Source organism: Balearica regulorum, chromosome 3, assembly GCF_011004875.1.
Source record: "Balearica regulorum gibbericeps isolate bBalReg1 chromosome 3, bBalReg1.pri, whole genome shotgun sequence".
NCBI lineage: Eukaryota > Metazoa > Chordata > Aves > Gruiformes > Gruidae > Balearica > Balearica regulorum.
Window position 1 is genome coordinate 40,752,321 of NC_046186.1, and position 20,414 is coordinate 40,772,734.

Below are 20,414 nucleotides of genomic sequence, written 5' to 3' on the forward strand. Positions count from 1 at the left end.
TTGTTTGTGTTTAACTGGGCAGAAGCTACTGTTTCATAGGCCATTACTTAACATAAATACCTCTCTCCCAACAATGGCAAATTATTATTTTCCACCCAGTACGTCATTAACTTTTCTTTTTGATGGACGAATGCACTTGCATTACTAATAGCAGTCAACTGTCATGTGAGATGAAGCAAAACATATCTGGAAGAATTGTGCTTTATTTGTCAAATGTCAGATTTCTAGGATTATTTTTTTCTTATGCATGTGAGAGGAACATAACACTAACATATTTAAGTATTACAGTATTTACAGACTAATTCAGATAATTATTTCCACAATATGAGCAATGCATACAGCTGGAATATGGTAGGACTTTTCTAAATGTTAGAAAGTGTTTCCAATTCCACAACTGATCAGCCATTCTTTAATAACTTGCTACTAACTGCTCAACTTTTTACAAATAGTTTTTTGCTAGCTCACATTTTATAACCTTTTCATGTTCTGATCAAATAATCTATGATGTAATATATTAAACGTAACACAATAGGACTGACAGGTTTTTATTTGAAATCAATGATAACTAATCAAGCGAATACTCCTTTTTTTAATGTGAAATGAAAAATCTGTTGTGTTCTGCTTCTGAATCAATGGTTACTACTGTACATGTATAAACTCCAGTAAAAGTCATAAGAATATCACAATAAAAATAACCTTCCTATCAAATAATGGGTAATTTTTTTTTAGTATTTTTTTAAAGAAATCTTTCATATTCCACTGTTCTGTGACTTACATAAAAGCCAAACAAACATGAAATGTTTGTAATGAGCTGATTCTCTGAAGTCAAACTTAAAATATCCCTGTATATTCTCTGAAATAGCTATGTTGTTGCTGAGGACTTTATATTGCAAACACAAAAATCTGAATAGGTAATTCCGACCTCATGAAATGCTCAAAAGTTAGCAGATGAGTACAATTTGCAGAATAAACCCCATATCCTTAAGATACTCTCTATGCACCAAAAATATTCATTAACGTGACATGCAAATGTCTACAAGTTAGATGCACCATTATTAGCACTCTAGAATACGGAAGCAATATATGAATTAATTGTTTAATTGTATTGAGTTGCCTGTGGCACCAAGAAAAAGAAAAGCTAAACGTCAGTATTTCAAATTGTCAGTTGAAATGAGTCCCAGATGTTAAAACATTAAGCAACCTAAAAATCAATTAACTTCGTTTTAAGCAAAATCTTTTCAAAGGCAAGCTTTAATCTAGTGACTCAATCTTCCCCTTCTCCTCCTTGGCACAACTGAACATGGAAATCGCCCCTATTTAATATGTGCAGTGACTTAACTAGGCAAATAGTATGTAGAACTGATGAAAAGTAAAGATTTACATGTCTTCTGCCACTGGAACTCATTGTTTTTCCTTAAGATTTGAATGGTTTTAAAGACAATACCAAAGAATACCTAGCGAGTAAAAATGTCAAGTTTTGTTTTTCTCTAAGAAAACAAGTGCTGTTTGTCATTGTGCAGAATTCTAAAATAGAAGAAAGCTTAGGTTGTTGTTATTTTGCATAAAACCAATGGAAAATAGTTATTTTATATAAGAACTTAAGCTAATATAGCCTGACTACTTTCTAAAAACATAAGGGGTAGTGCCACATCTAAACAGGACTTTTTTTTAGAAACGTTATGAAACTTAATTCAAGAATGAGTAAATTTACATTATAAACATCTGCCACTGTTTGCAGTACAATGCTGATTACAACAGTTACCTATATTTTCAATGAACAAATTGAAATACAGAATATAGAAAGGCTTAGTCCTAGGAAATGTCAAGAAATATCAGAAGAGAGATTAACTGCTAAGGGACATTCACATGAGTGTTACACATTTAAAAAGGGAAGAGATTACATACCCCTCTCCACCAATTCTTGTTATCTTTAGACGAAAATCAACAGAATTCAGGCTGGGTGGCTTCCATTTCAAAATATCATCGCATCGACCAGGCTTGTATTTCTGAAGCAAATTAAAAAGTGGTTTAATTATGCTTATTGGTTTTCACTGGTTTTAAAAGTAACAGTTCAGCATTTCAGACTATATTAGTTGTCTCTAATGAATTACAATATTTAGTGATTGAAACAATGAATTCCATTAACACGGAGGTAGTTGTGCTTCACTACTTTATTTGTTGCTCCCTTCTAAAACTGCTTAGCACAGTAGCCGAGCCATTGCATATAATAAAAAGCTGTGAATGGAAAAAAAAAATAGCATATTTCATTATCTCTCTCTAGCTAATGGAAAATTTCAAGAAAGAAAATAAGACAGCACAGAAACAAATGAAAACACTGATAGAACATACATAAAAGATATATTTAAGATAATCCTAACATTTTTGAACAATTTTATGAACGGTATTTTTCTTGTTGGCTGACACAACATGAAAAAGCCAGCAGTCACCATACTACCAACTATCAGAAAGGTCCATCAGAAACATGCTCTTTTGTACCAAAGGAATTGAAGTTATGGAAAGATTAAAGAACATCGTGACATACAGGAATATAAATAAGGGAACATCTGTTGCTGAAGAGAAAGGGTACACACTTGAACCGAAAGTTGCAAGGAGCAATTTTCTCTTAAATTAGAGCTTTGGTTTCTCATGGTCTCTTCTATCATCTGCTTCAGTTTACTAAGCTGCCTTTTTGTTCATACTCAGCTAATAGTGAGAGTCAACCTGCTAACCCTTTCCTTACTAGAAATATCTTTCTTGGAGAAAATCAGAATTAACATGAATAGGGCAAAAGTAGAAGAATAATTTGGACATGCACAGAATGAAAACGTTTAGTTGTTAGATACTTATTAATCCACAACGAGAAAATTTATGCGATTTTACCTAACAAACTCAAGAATGTTCCAATGTCTTTTGGCAACACAATACTCACTGGCATCACGTTGCATGCATGCTACGTTAAATATTTGCAACATGCAACATTTACTGCGCATAAACCTAACAGTTCTAGATCTAAAGTGACAAAAGCAGATGATGAATTTTCTGGTTTCTGATGTAAGAATGGAAAGTTATTCTTTCCAAAATAAATGCAGCATATCTTGCTTATCATTTCTTGATAAAAAGATGGTGTGTGACTGTTGCCAGATGATAAGTAAAGGCAAGCTTCACGTAACTGAAACCCGATCAGCTCCAAATGTTTTTAGCCATAGTTCTGCTACACATGACAAAAATAACCTAGAAAAAGTTTCTTCTGGGTTTTGAACGTGGCTGGCTAGAGTCCATCATCTCTTATTTTTTGATCATGGCCCTTAGATTGTTTGAGGTTGATGGCTTCATGCATTCTGTTCTGGTTCCTGTTCGGGACATGATAAATATGTTCCAAACATCAGCATTAGAGTCACCTGCCCAACTTACTATTCTAATCATGCACAGCTCTGCGCTGAATTTCTTGACATTCTTCTCCTTAACATCTGAATAAAATTTAAATTATTTGTCCTTAGGACAACATACAGGATCTGCTTCTGACACCTCTTACCTATGCCTGCTCCCCTTCCACATCTTTTATTTTATTCCTTCCCAGCTGTCTTCTAGTTGAAAATTGTCCCTTGGAAAGCAACTTTCTTCGATGGTCCCTCACATCTGGAACACTTGCCAAATCAAATCAAACATCCTCATTTCACTCAAATCAGAAAATTAGTACAATACAGTCTGATAGTACAGTTAAGAAAATATGTTTTTTTCTTTCTTCTCTTCCCATCCTATTTCCCCTCCATATGATTTCTGTGCTGTAACATTAGTAGTATTTGAAAAAAATTGGTTGCTTGTACATCTTTCCCAAGTGGGATTTAAAAAGGTGTTGTTTAAGCAATTTACAAAAAGCAGCACTAAAGAAATATTCCTTTAGCTGTCACCATCCAGCTATTCCCTCCCTCACTCCTCTGGCTCTTTTCTGTTCACCAGAAATACCTTAAAATTTCAACAATGTCATCTTTAAATTCTTATAGTAATGAAATTTATCTTGCTCCTTAGTTTTTCCTCTACTTTCCCAAACTAAAAATCTGTTATCATGCAGGATGGTGTTAAAAGCATTCAAGGACTCGTGCCATACATACTAAACGACATTAAACAGATGAAGCAGAATACGCAAAATATGATGCTCAGTAAAGCATTTAAGCTTTTCAGATGATCATTTTTATATATAATTTTTTATATATGGATTATGTATTTAAACATATTTACATACATTTAAACGTATTTACATTCCATTTTACAGAAAGTATTTATCATTTTAGTATATATTTATTTGGTTGTGTGCACTGAATATGAGAATTACAATAAAGGTAGATGGCACTGAAATTTCTTTTTCAGTTAACTTTTCCTTTAATTTTCTTGTACTTATACCTGATGTAGAGAGAATATGGAATTAAACTCTATATAAATTTTATTAATAAAATATGTCCCAGGAATAATAGGACAAAATACAGTGTTCGCACAGACATTTTTTGTTGCTCTCTCGCATCTACGTTTTCTGATTTGGCCAAAGACAATTACTACTACAAGGTATTTACTACTTAGTTCAAAGAAGAACTATGAGGAACACTTTGGCTTGTGACAAATTTCTCCACAGACATTGAAAATTAATTTATGAAACAACTGCTACAACAAGTATGAAGGAACACAGCGTAGAGCCAAGTAGCTGAAGTTGTTGGAACAGGTGTTGATTTTGCTGTATGGAAAAGAAGATTAATCTTAATGGCAGCTCTTTGGTCTTTTAGCATGAGTGAGGTCTTCAAAAAAGTGACGTTTGTCAATCATACGTAAACCCTAAAATCTTGTATTAGGCCTCTATGTGGCATGGCTTCTAATTTACTGACTTGCAACAACCTTCCGAGCAAGATTACTGGAGTGCTTACAATGACAGATTTATTTATATATACTCAAGTAATCAATTTATTTTTAAGCAGTAGGTCATATTTTTGAGACCTATGAGCTATAAAGACTAGACCCAGTCTAACTGGCTTTAGAAAACAATCTCAAGTGGTTTAATATATGGCTCCAAACCATCTGTTTACATAACGCTCCTTTAAAGAGAAGATAAAGACAGGCTAATAGTCTTCCAGACAGAGGATTTTTTTTCTTTTGTACAGAAATTCCAGTGTCAATCAAAAAACCTCCATATTTTGTGTCCAAAAGGTAAATTTGGACTGGTTCCGCATTCACAAGTACTTAATATTTCCTTACAACCATAAACAGGAGCCTTACTTTCTGGTGGAACAGGTAACAGGATTGAAACATACCCCATCTTGAAAACTAAAGACCAAGATTTATTCTGAGCAATGCGAGGAAATTTGAAGGCCTTTAAGGGAGCACCAAAGGCTTCCTTCACGATTGCAGACTCTGTCCTACTTCCATTTACTTCTGCCCGGAACATAAACCCTGAAAATGCTAGACACTCCTTTAGGAAATGAATTCTTATTGACATGAAAAGAATGAACCAACCTCTCTGAGTCACGGTATTGATATCCTGAGGAAGAGCTGCATCCGATCTATATAATAACCTAAGAACGGCCTCAGTAGAGCTCTAGAGTCCTGACTGACAACAGCCAACTGCATGTGCTCAGGGAAGGTGAAAAACAGGGCAATCATATATGAGATTTTCTACTACTACTACTCTCTGAGAGACTATCCATTTTCAGGCTCAGAGACTTCCTGACATGGATGTGATTCAAATGCAATCCCTACGTATTTAGTGATTTTCAGTTTCCTCTGCATGAACTCGTCTAGCTCCCCAGTAGGACCATATAAACCTCTACCAGCTGTAAAAGCCTGCAGCACAATGTTTCACACACAGCCTGACTATGCTGCAAGAAAAAACACCACCTTTTGTTTATTTTGAACCAGCTTTTGTAGGTTTCAGACTTGCACTCCATAGGGCTCATATTAAGAGAGATGCTGAACAATCAAACCGTGTTGCTTCTATGCTACTCATAGTTTCATATGCTTCTATACGCATGGAAATATGGAAACACATTCAACTCAGAGGCTATCATTTTACATGTACATTAGTCTACATTTACCTACACAGAAGTTCATGTCCTGTTTTATAGCTCAGCCACCCTATTTTGTAAGGGCTTACTGTAATTCTCCACATTTAGCACCAGTCCTTGTTGATCCAGCAAGAAAACATCACTTTATAGTTCATCCCATTTTCCAACTTGCTTATGCTCAGTCCAGGTGACTCCCCTCCTTGGTGAGGGCTGAACAGCACCCCATCTCTTGACTAATACTTTTAAACAAATTACTTATCTGTGCAAGAACCTTTTAAGTCTCACATCTGCTTTAGTTTCTTCAAGAGTTTTTTCTTAGAAACTTTGACAGAGGCTTTCTGGTAGTCTTAGCAGAGAATACCGTAAGATCCTACTCAAATGATTTTTGGCTGAACAACCCCAACTCTCTGAGCCTGTCCTCATAGGAAAGGTGCCCCAGCCCTCTGATCATCTTCGTGGCCCTCCTCTGGACTCTCTCTCTGACAGCTCCATGTCCTTCTTGTCCTGGGGACCCCAGAGCTGGATGCAGTACTCCAGGTGGAGTCTCACAAAAGCAGAGTAGAGGGGCAGGATCACCTCCCTTGATCTGCTGGCCACACTTCTTTTGATGCAGCCCAGGATACGGATGGGTTTCTGGGCTGTAAGTGCATTGCCAGCTCATCTTGTTTCTCATCATCCAATACCTCCAAGTCCTTCTCCTCAGGGCCACTCTCAATCCATTCTCTACCCAGCCTACAGTCATGCTTGGGATTGCCCCGATCCACATGCAGGACCTTGCACTTGGCCTTGCTGAACTTCACGAACTTCATGCAGTTTGCACGGGCCCACCTCTCAAGCCTGTCAAGCTTGGCATCCCTTCCCTCTAGCGTGTCATTTTCCCACAGCTTGGTGTCATCGGCAAACTTGCAGAGGGTGGACTTGATCCCACTGTCTGTGTTGCCGATAAAGATGTCCAACAGTGCTGGTCCCAATACCGACCCATGAGGAACGCCACTCGTCAGGATATTTGACAGGATATATCTGCATACCTGTAAATGCACTGATGGATCCACAATTTTGACTCAATTTTCATTATAAAATGAATTGTCGGGCTTGCTTGAAGGAGAGTGGGGGAGGATTTGCTCTTTAAGGTGGAGTTATCTTTCTTGCCTTTACCTCTAGAACCAGCACAATGCGAAACAAGCCTCAGCTAAACTTTTTGTTAAGGAAAATTTACCTCCACCACAAGTTACTCAAAGAGATCTTGCCTAGAAAGCAGTGGCAATAAAAAATATGACTATTACACTTAGTTTCGACCACTGTCAAATAACACAGTTCTCACTTCACAGCATATTTGCTAACACTGAGCGCCTGGTAAAGGTAACAGCTAATTTACCTGTATCTTTCTGAAACAGTTACAAAGGCTTAGATAAGCAACCAGACTTCAAAGCTCATACCAAGAACAAGTTATTCAGACCCCAGACTTCCTCTGTTACCACAGAAGACAGAAATTCACAGAAATTTTAGCTTAAAATGAGAATTCAACATTAATAATCCCTGAAGAAGGAGATTAATTTTTATAACGGGCGAGTCCATACACACGATACAGCAGTAGTAAGTTCCTGAGTTTCAATGTTAAGTGCTAAATCATTTTCTTTAAATATGAGCTGGAGCTAAACAAGAATTCTGCTTGTTATGTATGTGAAAACCTCACCTTAGATGAATCATTGCATACTGCAGACCTGTTCTGCCTGAAGTTATTCTATATTCTAATTCCAAAACAAAATGTGAAGCAATCTGTCTGAGATCATATTACTCCCTAGCATTTTAAATATAGTATTTATAGCAATGTCCTCACCACCACCCCCCGACAAATATGCATGTACACGACTACTTCTAAAACATATTAGGCCCCATATCAACTCAAACACAAAGTTCATGCTTCAGTCTGAAACCTTTCAACCTAGTCTAACCACAGAAATTAGAACTCCACACCAAAAATGTACATTGTCAAATGAGAAACTATCTCAAAGAGCTTTAAAGGACTGGACTAGATGACCTTCTGAAGTCCCTTCCAACCTAAATTATTCTACAAAGCTGTAATCTTTGGATGCTTGTTGTTTTAGCAACCATACTGGGTGCACTTACACTAGCATTTTAGTTTGCAAAAGTAATGTACTTCCAAAGCAAATCTCCCAGTTGTTCCTACTTAGTACATGTTAGTTGAGATAACTGTGTGGCTCCGGTGCACACAAATTGGATTCCATTTACATAAAACCAAACCTGAGTTTTGACTTCAGGGACACACCTAATGCACTTCACCCCCCCAGTATGGACACCAGAGTCCAAGGCAAAGGCTGTACCATTGTAATGCTACCTAGCACCTACCTAGCACAGATTAACCTGAGCTGTGAGGACATCCCGAAACATCCTGAAATGCTACTTGCAAGAAATAATGGTGTCAGTGTCTTCAGGTTGGCTATGAATGCCCAACCCTCAAATATTTACTCAGCATTTACCCAATTTTTCTTCTATCTTTCTATTATTATTATTATCATCATCATCCTAAATGCCGCATCTTCTGTGGCCATTGTCTCCTGGCAGAACCCCGGCCCCTTTCTTTTTCACAACCTTCCATTCCAGTCAGGGCTTCCAAGTGTGAACTATCTCAGTCTTGTAGAAGATTGAGCTTGGCCAGTTAGTACTTGTCAGCCTGTGATAATGGACCAAGAGCTTTTCCAACAGCAGAACAACTGGCAGAATCAAGAGGTTACTAACCTCAGGAGTGCTCCAGTGTAGAAAAGCACTATCAATCAGTATCACCTTAGCTCAAGAGGATGAAAGCCAGGGAGAACAGATGTATCAGAAGTAGCATGGCAAATGTACGCCTATTATGGAGATACTGAACTTCAGGTAAGAGCACAACAATGAACCTAAAACCCGGGTACACATCCAACACCCTGGGATGCAGAATCATCACTGAATACAGCCCAACAGAAAGCACATCCTCTAGCATCCCTCTTAGGCTGCTGTATCTCATCGGTTCCTAACCTAATACTCAACTCCATGGGCTCAGGTGTTTTTTGGGGGGGGGGTTGTTAGACCCTGATGGGCCATTTTAGCACTGCAGAGCAAACTGATGTATTGGTGGTCATGCTGAACCGAATCCCCTGCCCTGTCCCAAAAATATTAAGTCTAGTTGCCTCCCTCCTCAACAGTTGCCCACAGAGGGGTCAATTCTTATTTCCTCTCCCTACAAGTCAAGAGAAAGGCTGGCCCTCAGAGAGTAAAGTTCTGTTACCTGAACTTTTGCTGACACATTTCATGTTAGTTGTGGATATTCCTCCCACACAGGTTTTGGTTTTGCCTAAAGCCACGTGTCTTCTCAGGGTTTGCATTCAATGGGTGGTTCAGCAGAAAGCTGAAAGCCTGGGCAATGGGGATGTTAGCGGCCCATAATGAGGATGAAATTTCACTCCAAACAGCTGCTTTCACATGGGATACACTTTGCTGCTTAGTATTTTGTAGGAGGAAGAGTGTGGGGTTAGTTTCTGTGATTGCATTCTGGGCAGGCAGTCTGGGCTGTAGGGTGTTGTTGACTCACCATGAAGACACCCACCTGGAAGACTGAGTAACTTGAGCAGAAAGTCTAGACAAAACAAATGGTTCATTTCTCCTAGTGACTGAAAAGGAAGAGGTGGTGGGATGACCAAGAGAGAGGTTCGTGCCTCATGAGGAGGAGGAAGAGAAGGTTTCCTTGACAAGGGTGCCTTACTATACTACAAAGCCTAATCAGCCAGCTCTACCTCCCTAATCCTTATAAAATACTATCCTCCTGAAGTGCAGCAGCAGCTAACACAGACTACCTTCCTCCATATCTTCCCTCATTCCTTCCACCTCCAAACAACAGGAAGCCAGCAAATACAGAGTGTACCCTTAGCAAGTTGGCTGATGATACTAAGCTGGGAGGAGCAGCTGACACACCAGAAGGCTGCGCTGCCATTCAGCAAGACCTGGACAGGCTGGAGAGCTGGGCAGAAAGGAACCACATGAAACTCAACAAGGGCAAGTGTAGGGTCCTGCACCCAGGGAGTAATAACCCCAGGCACCAGTACAGGTTAGGGCTTGACCTGCTGAGAAGCAGCACTGCGGAGAAGGACCTGGGAGTCCTGGGGGACAACCAGCTCTCCATGAGCCAGCAGTGTGCCCTTGTGGCCAAGAAGGCCAGTGGTACCCTGGGGTGCATGAAGAAGAGCGTGGCAGCAGGTCGAGGGAGGTTATCCTGCCCCTCTACTCTGCCCTGGTGAGGCCACATCTGGAGTTCTGTGTCCAGTTCTGGGCTCCCCAGTTCAAGACAGACAGGGAGCTACTGGAGAGAGTCCAGTGGAGGGCTGCAAGGATGATGAGGGGACTGGAGCATCTCTCATATGAGGAAAGGCTGAGACAGCTGGGTCTGTTTATCCTGGAGAAGAGAAGGCTGAGGGGGGGATCTCATCAACGCTTATAAATATCTAAGGGGTGGATATCAAGAGGATGGAGCCAGAGTCTTTTCAGTGGTGCCCAGTGACAGGACAAGGGTCAACGGGCACAGACTGGAACACAGGAAGTTCCACCTCAATATGAGGAAAAACTTCTTTACTGTGAGGGTGCCAGAGCCCTGGAACAGGCTGCCCAAAGAGGTTGTGGAGTCTTCTTCTCTGGAGATATTCAAAACCCACCTGGACATGATCCTGTGCAACCTGCTGTAGGTGATCCTGCTTTAGCAGGGGGGTTGGACTAAATGATTTCTAGAGGTCCCTTCCAACCCCTACCATTCTGTGATTCTGTGAAATAACCCAGCTCTTTCTTTTCTCCTAAATGGCACAGTGCTGATACTTGTCAGCTACAATTTCCCCTCGGTAAACTGGTCAGACCTAGCCCTGCAAGGTATCCAGACGGCTGCTAAGCTGGCAGCCACAGGCACACACCAGTTCAGAAAGAAGGTTGAAGAAAGGGCACAGAAGGCTCAGGGAAGATTTGTTTGAAGAACCATGTTTGCCCAAGAGCATGGCAGGTTGAGTACCACTGGGGAGTGAGGGTAGATGGGGTAGGAGGGGATAGGGTTAACCAAGACAGTTACTGGGAATCTACTGGAGTTCTTTTAAATTATCAAACATAATTTGCCACATTACAGATTACATTAGCATTCAACCACACTGAATATGCAATAAATTGCAATTAAGTATCCTTGAACACGAAATATAAATATTAAATATAAATCTTTACATCTCTAATATTTTTAAGTTTCAAAGAAGTTACCTTGCTATTTCATATTTTAACACCAAGAAGAAACTTCTGTTGTTACATAAATGATATTCTGATATTTAGTTAGACTTACCTACCAGGATGAAGACATTAAAAGCCTTTTAACAATATTCTAGAATGCTTCAGGTTCACAAACAGTGAGAAATATTTGTTCTGTTGTAAAATCCACTCACTTCCATTACCAGTATTCTTCTGTGTTTTAATTAAATTGTTTGCAAGGAACTTTGTATTCAACATGAAGCTAAAGCTTTCACTTGAAATGAAAAAGTTAACTACTGCAAACCTATAACAACAACAAATCTGCTCCTCTTTCCCACTCAAAACAGTGGTTAAATGTTTTCTCTGAAGAGCTCTACTTAATTCTGAGGCCTCTTAATATCCTTAGGGCAGCTGCTGCCCTACCCAATCTGTAGTTTGCATTCAGCTGTGTAAACATATACACAGAATGATTACCCAAAATGTGTTTTTATTTTCTTGCACTACAGACCCTGGATCATTTTAAAGAACCAAAAGGATTGATTATAATCAATCATTTCAGGCTAGACCTTATAGAGAGATGAGCCAAAGAAACCTAAGTTGTTAATGTTGTTGACAGATTATGTGAATAGTCACATTAATGGATCAAGAAACCACAAGATGAAAGGCAACCATTCACTCAATTGTATATTCATAGATTTTTAAGACTGGAAACCATTACTGGGCTCATTGAGTCAGCTCTGTTGCATATCGGACAGAGAAACTCAAACAACAGTGTTTACAATTACTATCTGAACTAAATAATGTTTATATCAAGCTTATAATTCCTATTAAAATTACAGCACACCTTTATGAAAGATACCAAGCGATGAAGAAATCACAACATATCTCTAGGGAGGTTACCACGGCCATTTATTACACTTGTGCTCGAAAAAGTATGCTTATTTCTACACTGAATCTTTTTAATGCTTTCGTTTAGACTGAAACCTAGCTCTCCATGTAATTGCTTCCCTTTTTTAAGATAAAATGACTGAGTCTCACTGCATGGGTAATTTTCCAGTTGGCTAACACATGCATCTTCATAGTGTAATTTCACAAAAGCCTTTTAAAGAGTAGGCAACACAACTGAATCTACTATTCCAATACTCTTTTCACTGCTTATGTGTACAGCAGCATACAAAAGAAAGAGTATGCTTACTTTGTAATCTTTTGCGTTACACTGAAAGGTGTCGATAACTAGCTGAAATAATTCTGAAATAATGCAGATTCACTCCTTTAGCTGGGACTCAATACACTTGCTCCTAGATATACAGCCCACATTTGGCTGTATTCAAGCACCATCATAAGACCAAATGATCCAGGTTAGCCTACATGAATGATCTTTTGGGAAAATAGATAAGTTTAGTGAAAAAGTTAGAAATAGTAACAACATGATGATAAACACAGACACACACAAAAATTACAAACCCTATAATTAAAACTCTTCATTGTAACATACTTCTTTATCTGTTACAAAAAAAAAAGAAGGAAAAAAACCCAAACACAAGACACTAACAACTACTTGAAGAAATAAGTTATCCCACCAGCAGTTAATCTGTGACTTTTAGCTTCTTAAAGTATTCTGCCTTCTGTCCCTTCTACATTCCCTTCTCAGTTCCAACTCCTTCTGTTCCTCAAAGCATCCATACAAACAACTTACACCCTCCGCATATTCCCCATAGACCATCACTGCAATAGCCCCTGTTCCTCCCCATGTATTCTATTTTCTTTGCCTCGTAAAAAGCAAAGCAAAAAGGAAAGTGGCACCAGAGTGTCTTGGTCATGATAGGTAAATGTGATTAATGCTTGTTATTGCTGTATATTGAGCAGGACACTGAGAACTGCAAGAAAGAGATGTCCGATCAGAGGTCCACAACACTCCTTAGCTGAGGAGCAGGAAGTCCAGCTTTTCTTCTGGATGTCTGAGGCAAACAGGTTATTTGAAGAGACTGTTTTGAGAGTAGTGGACTCATCTCTAACACATATCCTTGGAGGTGAAGGCAAACTATGTTGTACACTATGGCATTTATGGTGTTTGGTGGCGATCATTGGTGATCAGTGACTCAGCTTCAGAGATTATCGATCATACACAGGGAGAAAGCTACTTTGCGTGTTGATGATCTATGAGACAAAGGAGAATAAGGTCTAAGAGCAAAAGCCTCTGGGTTCAAAGGACAAGGTGTGTGATTACAAAGTCTGGTGCACAGAAAAAGCGACTAAATTCATTTGGAGTGGACAATGGAAAAAAATCAGGACGATTCTACTAGGACCAACTACTATCAAACAGTAAGAGGAAAATACTATTGTTTACTCTTGTATTAAAGCATCATGTTTGGTTGTTATTTAAAATATATCAGCTGGCCAAACTGATTATCTATCACACACCAAAATCTTTACAGAGGTCAAGGTCTGCCAAATACATTCCACATACCTCACAGTGAGAAACTGAACTCTAAGAAATTTTCTCACTGGGGTCTGAAGCACGCAAAGGGTCCCTGGGCATCCCAGAGACACTGGCCATGCTAGTTTTCACCTGGATCCATTCATTATGCAGCTAGAAATAACCATCAGTGTCCCTATTGCCATTGTTGTCCCATCCCCTGCCCAGCATCCCCTTCCTAGGACAAAAATTGCACTGCTCACAAAGTACCCTTGGCCACCTCTTGCGAACATCTGAAGACTCTGAACCAGGTTCACAAAGAAACAGTTGAATCACAGAGAAAAAAAAAATAAACCAAGCTTGATTAAAATCAAGTTCTTCACTATAATTGTGCAGCTTAGAAAATTTTACTTAGCCTTATAAGAGATAATGATTGTTAAGGATCAGAACTTTTCAAATCTTTTCCAATGAGAAGCTTAATTGTGACTGCTCCCAGAAGAAAGCATTTTTCTCAAGAATAGTTTGGAGAAATTCATATTAACAAAAAGTTTGATACCTGTGAACCCAGTTGAGACAACTTATTTACATTTCTAGAATGCCTTTTATAAAAAAAGAAACAAATTGGTTTTGACCACATAGGAAAAATTATTTATATGCAGGACTTTCAAGCCTACGAAACTGTATTAAGCAGTTGTCATTGAACTGAATGTTTAAGTGCTCATTATTTCTGAAGGTTGAGAAACATACTTGGGTGCTTAAAATATGCATTTAGGAGCAGCACAAAATGATTATAAAGCAGCAGTAAAACAAGGAGATGCTAAAGTTGAAGTATAAACAATATTGGTTCATCAAGTTTGGCGAGTCTGAAAAACTCAGAGGCATCTAAGAAATTTCTATCAATGCAATAGCTGAGACTTTGACAAATGCAGGTCAGAAAGGGAAAGATGTGTTGCGTTCAACTTGGCTATATAGATTCCACTAAGGAAAGGTGCTTTAAAAAAATCTCTTCAATGGCACTCAAGTTGATTAGAATTCCTTTATTCTTTAGAAAAACAAATCAAATATTACCCAATACTGTTTTCTTTCCTGCAGATGTTTGATATCATTTCTGTATAACCTCTTGAAATTTTAAAGAAGATAGTTTTCTATAAATATGAATCAATTGCCCCGATATTTATAAAAGCAAGGCAGGAAAATGTGATTTGTAAGTACTCCTAAGGCTAGAAGAAACTCCTGGGTAAACACCAGTATTTTCCAAACACCTGTCATTTGTGAAAGGCATTTTCACAGTTGAGTGAAAACAAAAAAATCTAAACACTGAACAGAAAATACATAAGAACACAAAATGGCTGCAAAGTTTGTACCACTCCAAAACATGATCCAAACACTTTCCAACTTCATGCAAACACTTTACCCACCTTGTACCAAGTCCTTCACCCAGCACAACCTGTGTCTAACTATGGACAGATGGCCATGATACTCTATCTGAAAGATGACAACAGGAAAAAAAACCAAAACAAATTCCTCCCTTTCAGAAAAACCCTTTTAACTAAAAAACCAAAAAAAGTAATAAATGTTGCTTTTAATGCTTAGTGCTCTAAATTAGTGATTTAAACCACCTGAACAATAAGAGAGCTGCAGTCCTCACTAAACATCAGTTTTTTGCCTGGTTCAGTAATTTGATCAGAATACAGACACACTGATGTTCAATAAATATTTGATCTGCTTGAAAATAAGGTGAATGAATTCCAAACATTATGCAATGTACTGCTGCCACATCACAGCCAGCAAAACTGTAGATGGTAACTTTTAAAGCTCATAAAAGATGGGAAAAAGACAGGTTCCTTGGCTAAGCTGAAATCATTTAGTGTCCACAACTAAGACAAAAGAAAGATAGAGCCAACTCCCGATAACAAAGTTTTAAATAACTCATTACTTCACAGTGAAATCACCACGCTGCTTTAACTCCATGTAGTCAAGCAGATTTGTGTCAGTTCTTCAATTCCTCCATTTTAAAAAGCAAAATAAAGAAAAATTAAAATTAATTTGTGATCTAAGACACAATAACTTCAGTGTATTCTGGATTTTTTTTTTGAAGAGAGTTAAAAGACTAAGTAGAAATGATACTTTTTAATATATTAGTACTGGCTAGCCAGAAGTAACAGTTTTTATTGTGAAAATGTTACTGTACCACAATTTGTCTCTTATGACAATGTGACTTGAAGCTATATGAAGTAGAAAGAAAATGATTATAATCAAAATGACTTCCGAAATATTAAGCTTAACTGCCATAGCAGACTGAAAAGCAAAACATGCTACTAATATGCACTCATTTAAATAGTGGTAGATTATGTTTAATACTAAGGATTTTAAGGTTAGAATACAAATCAGGTTTAGAAGGTTAACCTGTATACAGAAATTAATCTGTTAATATTTTAATAGATATTATTAAATTGCTTTTTCCAAAAGTGTCTCTGAACTTCGAGTTAATGCAATATTTATATTAGACTTCTTTGGTAATTATTGGGCTAAATGTTTTCTACTCTTGCACTTTAATTTAGCTTTATACCTCCGGCTTCATTAAACATCTTGTTTCACAACTATACTAATCGCTTTTCTCAATATTCCATTAAGCAAGGAGAAAAATATAAGGAAATTTTCTGCATAACTAACATCATTTACATATTAATCCTATTAATATTTGATAAACGAAGTTCAATTCACAGCCAAAAATCCATGTTTATAGCAATCAGAATGTAGCAGCCGCAAAATTACTCATTGCTCTTTTCCTGCCTATCCCCCACCCCCAGCACATTACTCTCAGCCACAGAAATCTATCCTCAGTCACTTCTGTTTGTCCTTTCACGTAATATTATGAACTCAAACTAGAAACTCCAACACCTGGTCCAAAGCAAAAATGAAAAAAATAAATGGCTTTATTTCATTCCAGTTGTTGGCTAATATATGTATGGCCCACAATGGACTAACTGGTATCTGCCTTTGATTCTAAATTCTACTTTTGGCAAATTAAGGTAACTGTTAAGAGCTCCATGCTCCTACCCTTGTGACAGAAGAAATGTCCTAACAACAGAACTATCATCCCCTCAGTCAAAGGAACTGGTAGTGGCCCATGGTTGCTATTTAACATAGTGTTGTATTGCTATTAAGTATTTTGTAATTTTCTTGCTTTTCACAATCTAGTATTTATAACCTCATTAAATATGTGCTGTGTAAGTCTTCAGGAAAAATTAACACAATAATAAAAACAATCAAGATACTTCAATTTGCCTTCTGTTGCTTTATTTGATTCTCTTTATTTCACTTTGTAGCACTAACTTGAACTGAGATGGCCTCGATGTATAACCACAGTGTAATCTGTCACCAGGATGCCAACATGTCTACTGAATACCACTGCATTTACTTCCCCAGATTAAATTTTCTTTCAAACTAAGCTTCACATCTCACTAACAGCCTTAAATAGAAATTAATATAATGAAAAAGATAAAATCTACAGAATTTGTTCTCAATAGCCTTTTAAAAAGTATCCCATAGTTGGTATCATTTCAAGTTTTAAATGTTAAGATTCTTTTTCCATTGTATGTTTAACAGGACTCTATCCAAATTCATCTGAGGGCTGTTTAACACATTAACTCTTAATTCAGAGGTACAGAAGTTGCTGACCAAAGATGAAGAGATGAGTCTGAAGTAAGCTGTTGGGACAACCAAGAAAATACAGAAGCACTCCTGGACCCACTCCTTTGCTTTTTTTTCTCTTTTTTCTTTTGTTTTCCTTTCAGTCTCCTAAAACCATGCTTATTATTCTTTTCCTCTCCCCTAGAGACACAACAAAACTTTGAAAGAGTCTTAGGGAGATTATCGTCCATCTTAATCTTCCTTTCGCAGTTCTACTGTTATAAAAAACCTTAGTTGCATGAAGCTGGTGATGTTAGAGAAAACATTAATTTTCATGGCATAAAGTGCTAAGTGCAGTTGCTTCATTGCACCACTCATTTTATGAGCTTTACTGTTTATGTCTTTTTACATGTTTAAAGCTTTGTATACATCAGCCTAAACCTCTCCTTTCTCAAAGCCCGACAACCCCAATCTCTCTTCACCTTCTCTCATTTTTACTACCTCTGTCCCAACTCAAGCTTAAGTGTAGTCAATTGAATTTACACCAGAAAGAGAGGGAAGTCAGTCTCTTAGAGGACTTATTTCTTTGTGGATGGTTAGTTTGTGATCAAAGGCTCCTAGAAATCTCACAGAAGTTGGGTTGGATCAGCAGGAAGTATTCAGTGCTTGAAGTCCGACAGCAGAAGCACCCTCAGTGTAACAAAAGAATCTCCATGAACTGAGCAGCGGTGCTCTCGGCTGACTCACTACAATAACCTGATTTGGAAGTTGGGTAATTTATCAGTATTAGAGACCACATTTGCAGGAGCTACGACCTGTAAATTTCAGGCTTCATCATAACATTGGTCTTGTTGACATTTTTCTTAAGCTACAATGATAATCAGTATACCAGGAATAGTATTTCAGCAAATCACCTCAGAGCTCATGAAGATTAATGAATACAACCAACCCTAAATAGAAAGATGCAAAAATGTATTCCAAAATACTTCTTAAGGAATGCCAATCTGGAAGAAAGAAGCCTTATATCAAGAGGCAAACAGTGGTCTATAGCTTTAAGCTAATCTGAACATAAGGAGAAACGTACAAGTGCAAACTAAGAAATTGCAGCACGCTGGTCTCAAGACATAGTCTAATTTCTCTTTTTAATTCCAGAGCTAAAAAGCCCCTAGAGCTGAACAGATATGCATGAAAGATGATGCACAGAATTGCCAGCAGGATTTTTTTCTACGTGTTGCCAAACGTATGTTACACAAAATTGTCATTAAGGGCTAGCTTATTACATTTTACAGGGCTACAAATCTCCTTGAATTAAATATTTATGAGTCTTGCTTGGAATACTGAATCCTGCAGTATTTTATAAGAAACAACAGGAACTAGCCTTTTCAACTACATATTCTAATATATAAATTATAAAATGTTGAGTTTTAATCATTAAATTCATCATTATCTAGTAGATTAAAATAGCAAACGCCCTATTTTACATCTTTAGTTTCACAAGAAACCATTCATACAACATAAGAGTAAATCCAACGAGTAGAATTCAGCATGTGCTTTGCAGTGCTTTTGCTTTGCAAGGAGCAAACTGATGTGCATGGGGATGAAAAGCAAACTGGAAAAAAAAATGTACATTGAAAAAATCAGTATGATCAGTATGCATTTTCACTTTCAAGTCTCCTACAAGACGAATACAATTTTAAACTGCATTTTCAGGAGAGCAATTTGGATAATGAGAAGGGAAAACTGCATGCCGAAGGAGAAAATGAAAGGGTCCTGCCCACTTTGTGTGAGAAATTAATCCTCGGAGCTCTGACTTGGGAACAGGCAAATCAGTGGCTCTGGGTAAGAATAGGTTAAGTTGAATAGGGAAGCTATTTCCTGAGCACTGCAAGTAAAGGAAAAAGAAGTGTAGGTTCTGTTTTGAAAAGAGTCACTCAAAGAACTCCAGTTACTGTAAAGATTAGTTGCTGTCTTTCTTACGGAGCAACATTCTCCCATTAAAAGTAGTGGTTCTGATATTGGTTGTTAACCTTGCCTTGTAACCAATTTGAAAATACAAACCAAAACAATAGTTTCAGCTACATCAGATTTTTTTACCCCTTCTACAGAGCATGACCACACAAATGTTGACCGGACATGCAAGACGAGATCTCCGGTTTGAATACACGGATTGAGCAGCTGCCATGAAGAACGTCTTCCAATTTCTCTGCTGCTGGCAGGGACCTTTCATTCTGTTACTGGCAGAAGTGTTTCAGACAGTTCCCAATCTCTTGTTGCTTTTTCTCCTTTCCCTTCTCTTAAATGTTTCCTCTCCTTTAATTATACTAAACATTAAACTAACTGTTTATGTAGCTATGCTCTAAGCAGGCAAGCAGCTGAATGTGCAGAGAATTAGGGGAGGAGGTGACAATCACCATTTGTAAAAACAAATATCAGCAGGTTTAACAGCTTTTAACATTGCTACAAGCAATGAGGGGAGGAACAGAAAGAGTGGTTAAGCACAGCTTTTCCACAAACAAATGTCGAATGTATTTAAAAAGACAGAATTGTGTTTCTTAAGAAAAGAGAACTGCTCCTCATGAGGAGAACTGCTCCTCATGGGGCAATTCACCAGCATGCATCAAGTGAACACTGAAATGTTCAATGTGCAATCACTGGACAATTCTGGGAGAAGAAAGCAGACAAACCTCAGCCACTTTACATGAAGCTTTTTTCGTATCTGATATCCCTCTAGAAGGTTTTTCAACTTATGCAGTTTCCCATGCATCCTTTTTGCCAATATAATAAAAAGAAAGTAGCCCTTTCTTTAACCTCTACAACGTAAAAGCTTAGTATCTCCGTCACAACCAAGAAAGATGTAGGGGGAAAAAAATCATCATTGGTTCAAGCAAGAATCTGTGACAACATTTGTGAGATATTTTACAAATCTCCTCCCACCTCCAAGATAAAGTGAGTTTATCATTCCAATGTAAATGTTACTAAAATGCACAGAGATAATAATGAGCATGGTAGTATGAACTCTGAGCCAAAAACTAGATGTCTGTGAAGCACCATCCTATCTG

The 20,414-nt window shown here is 37.9% G+C and overlaps 1 protein-coding gene across 1 annotated transcript in view; it reads right to left on the minus strand.

Moving 5' to 3' along the window:
- RNGTT (RNA guanylyltransferase and 5'-phosphatase) overlaps window positions 1-20,414 on the minus strand; it is a 195,061-nt gene that overhangs the window by 60,966 nt on the left and 113,681 nt on the right. The window contains exon 13 of the mRNA XM_075747669.1: window positions 1,906-2,006. Coding sequence (XP_075603784.1) covers window positions 1,906-2,006 — 101 coding nt within the window. The remainder of the gene's footprint in view (window positions 1-1,905; window positions 2,007-20,414) is intronic.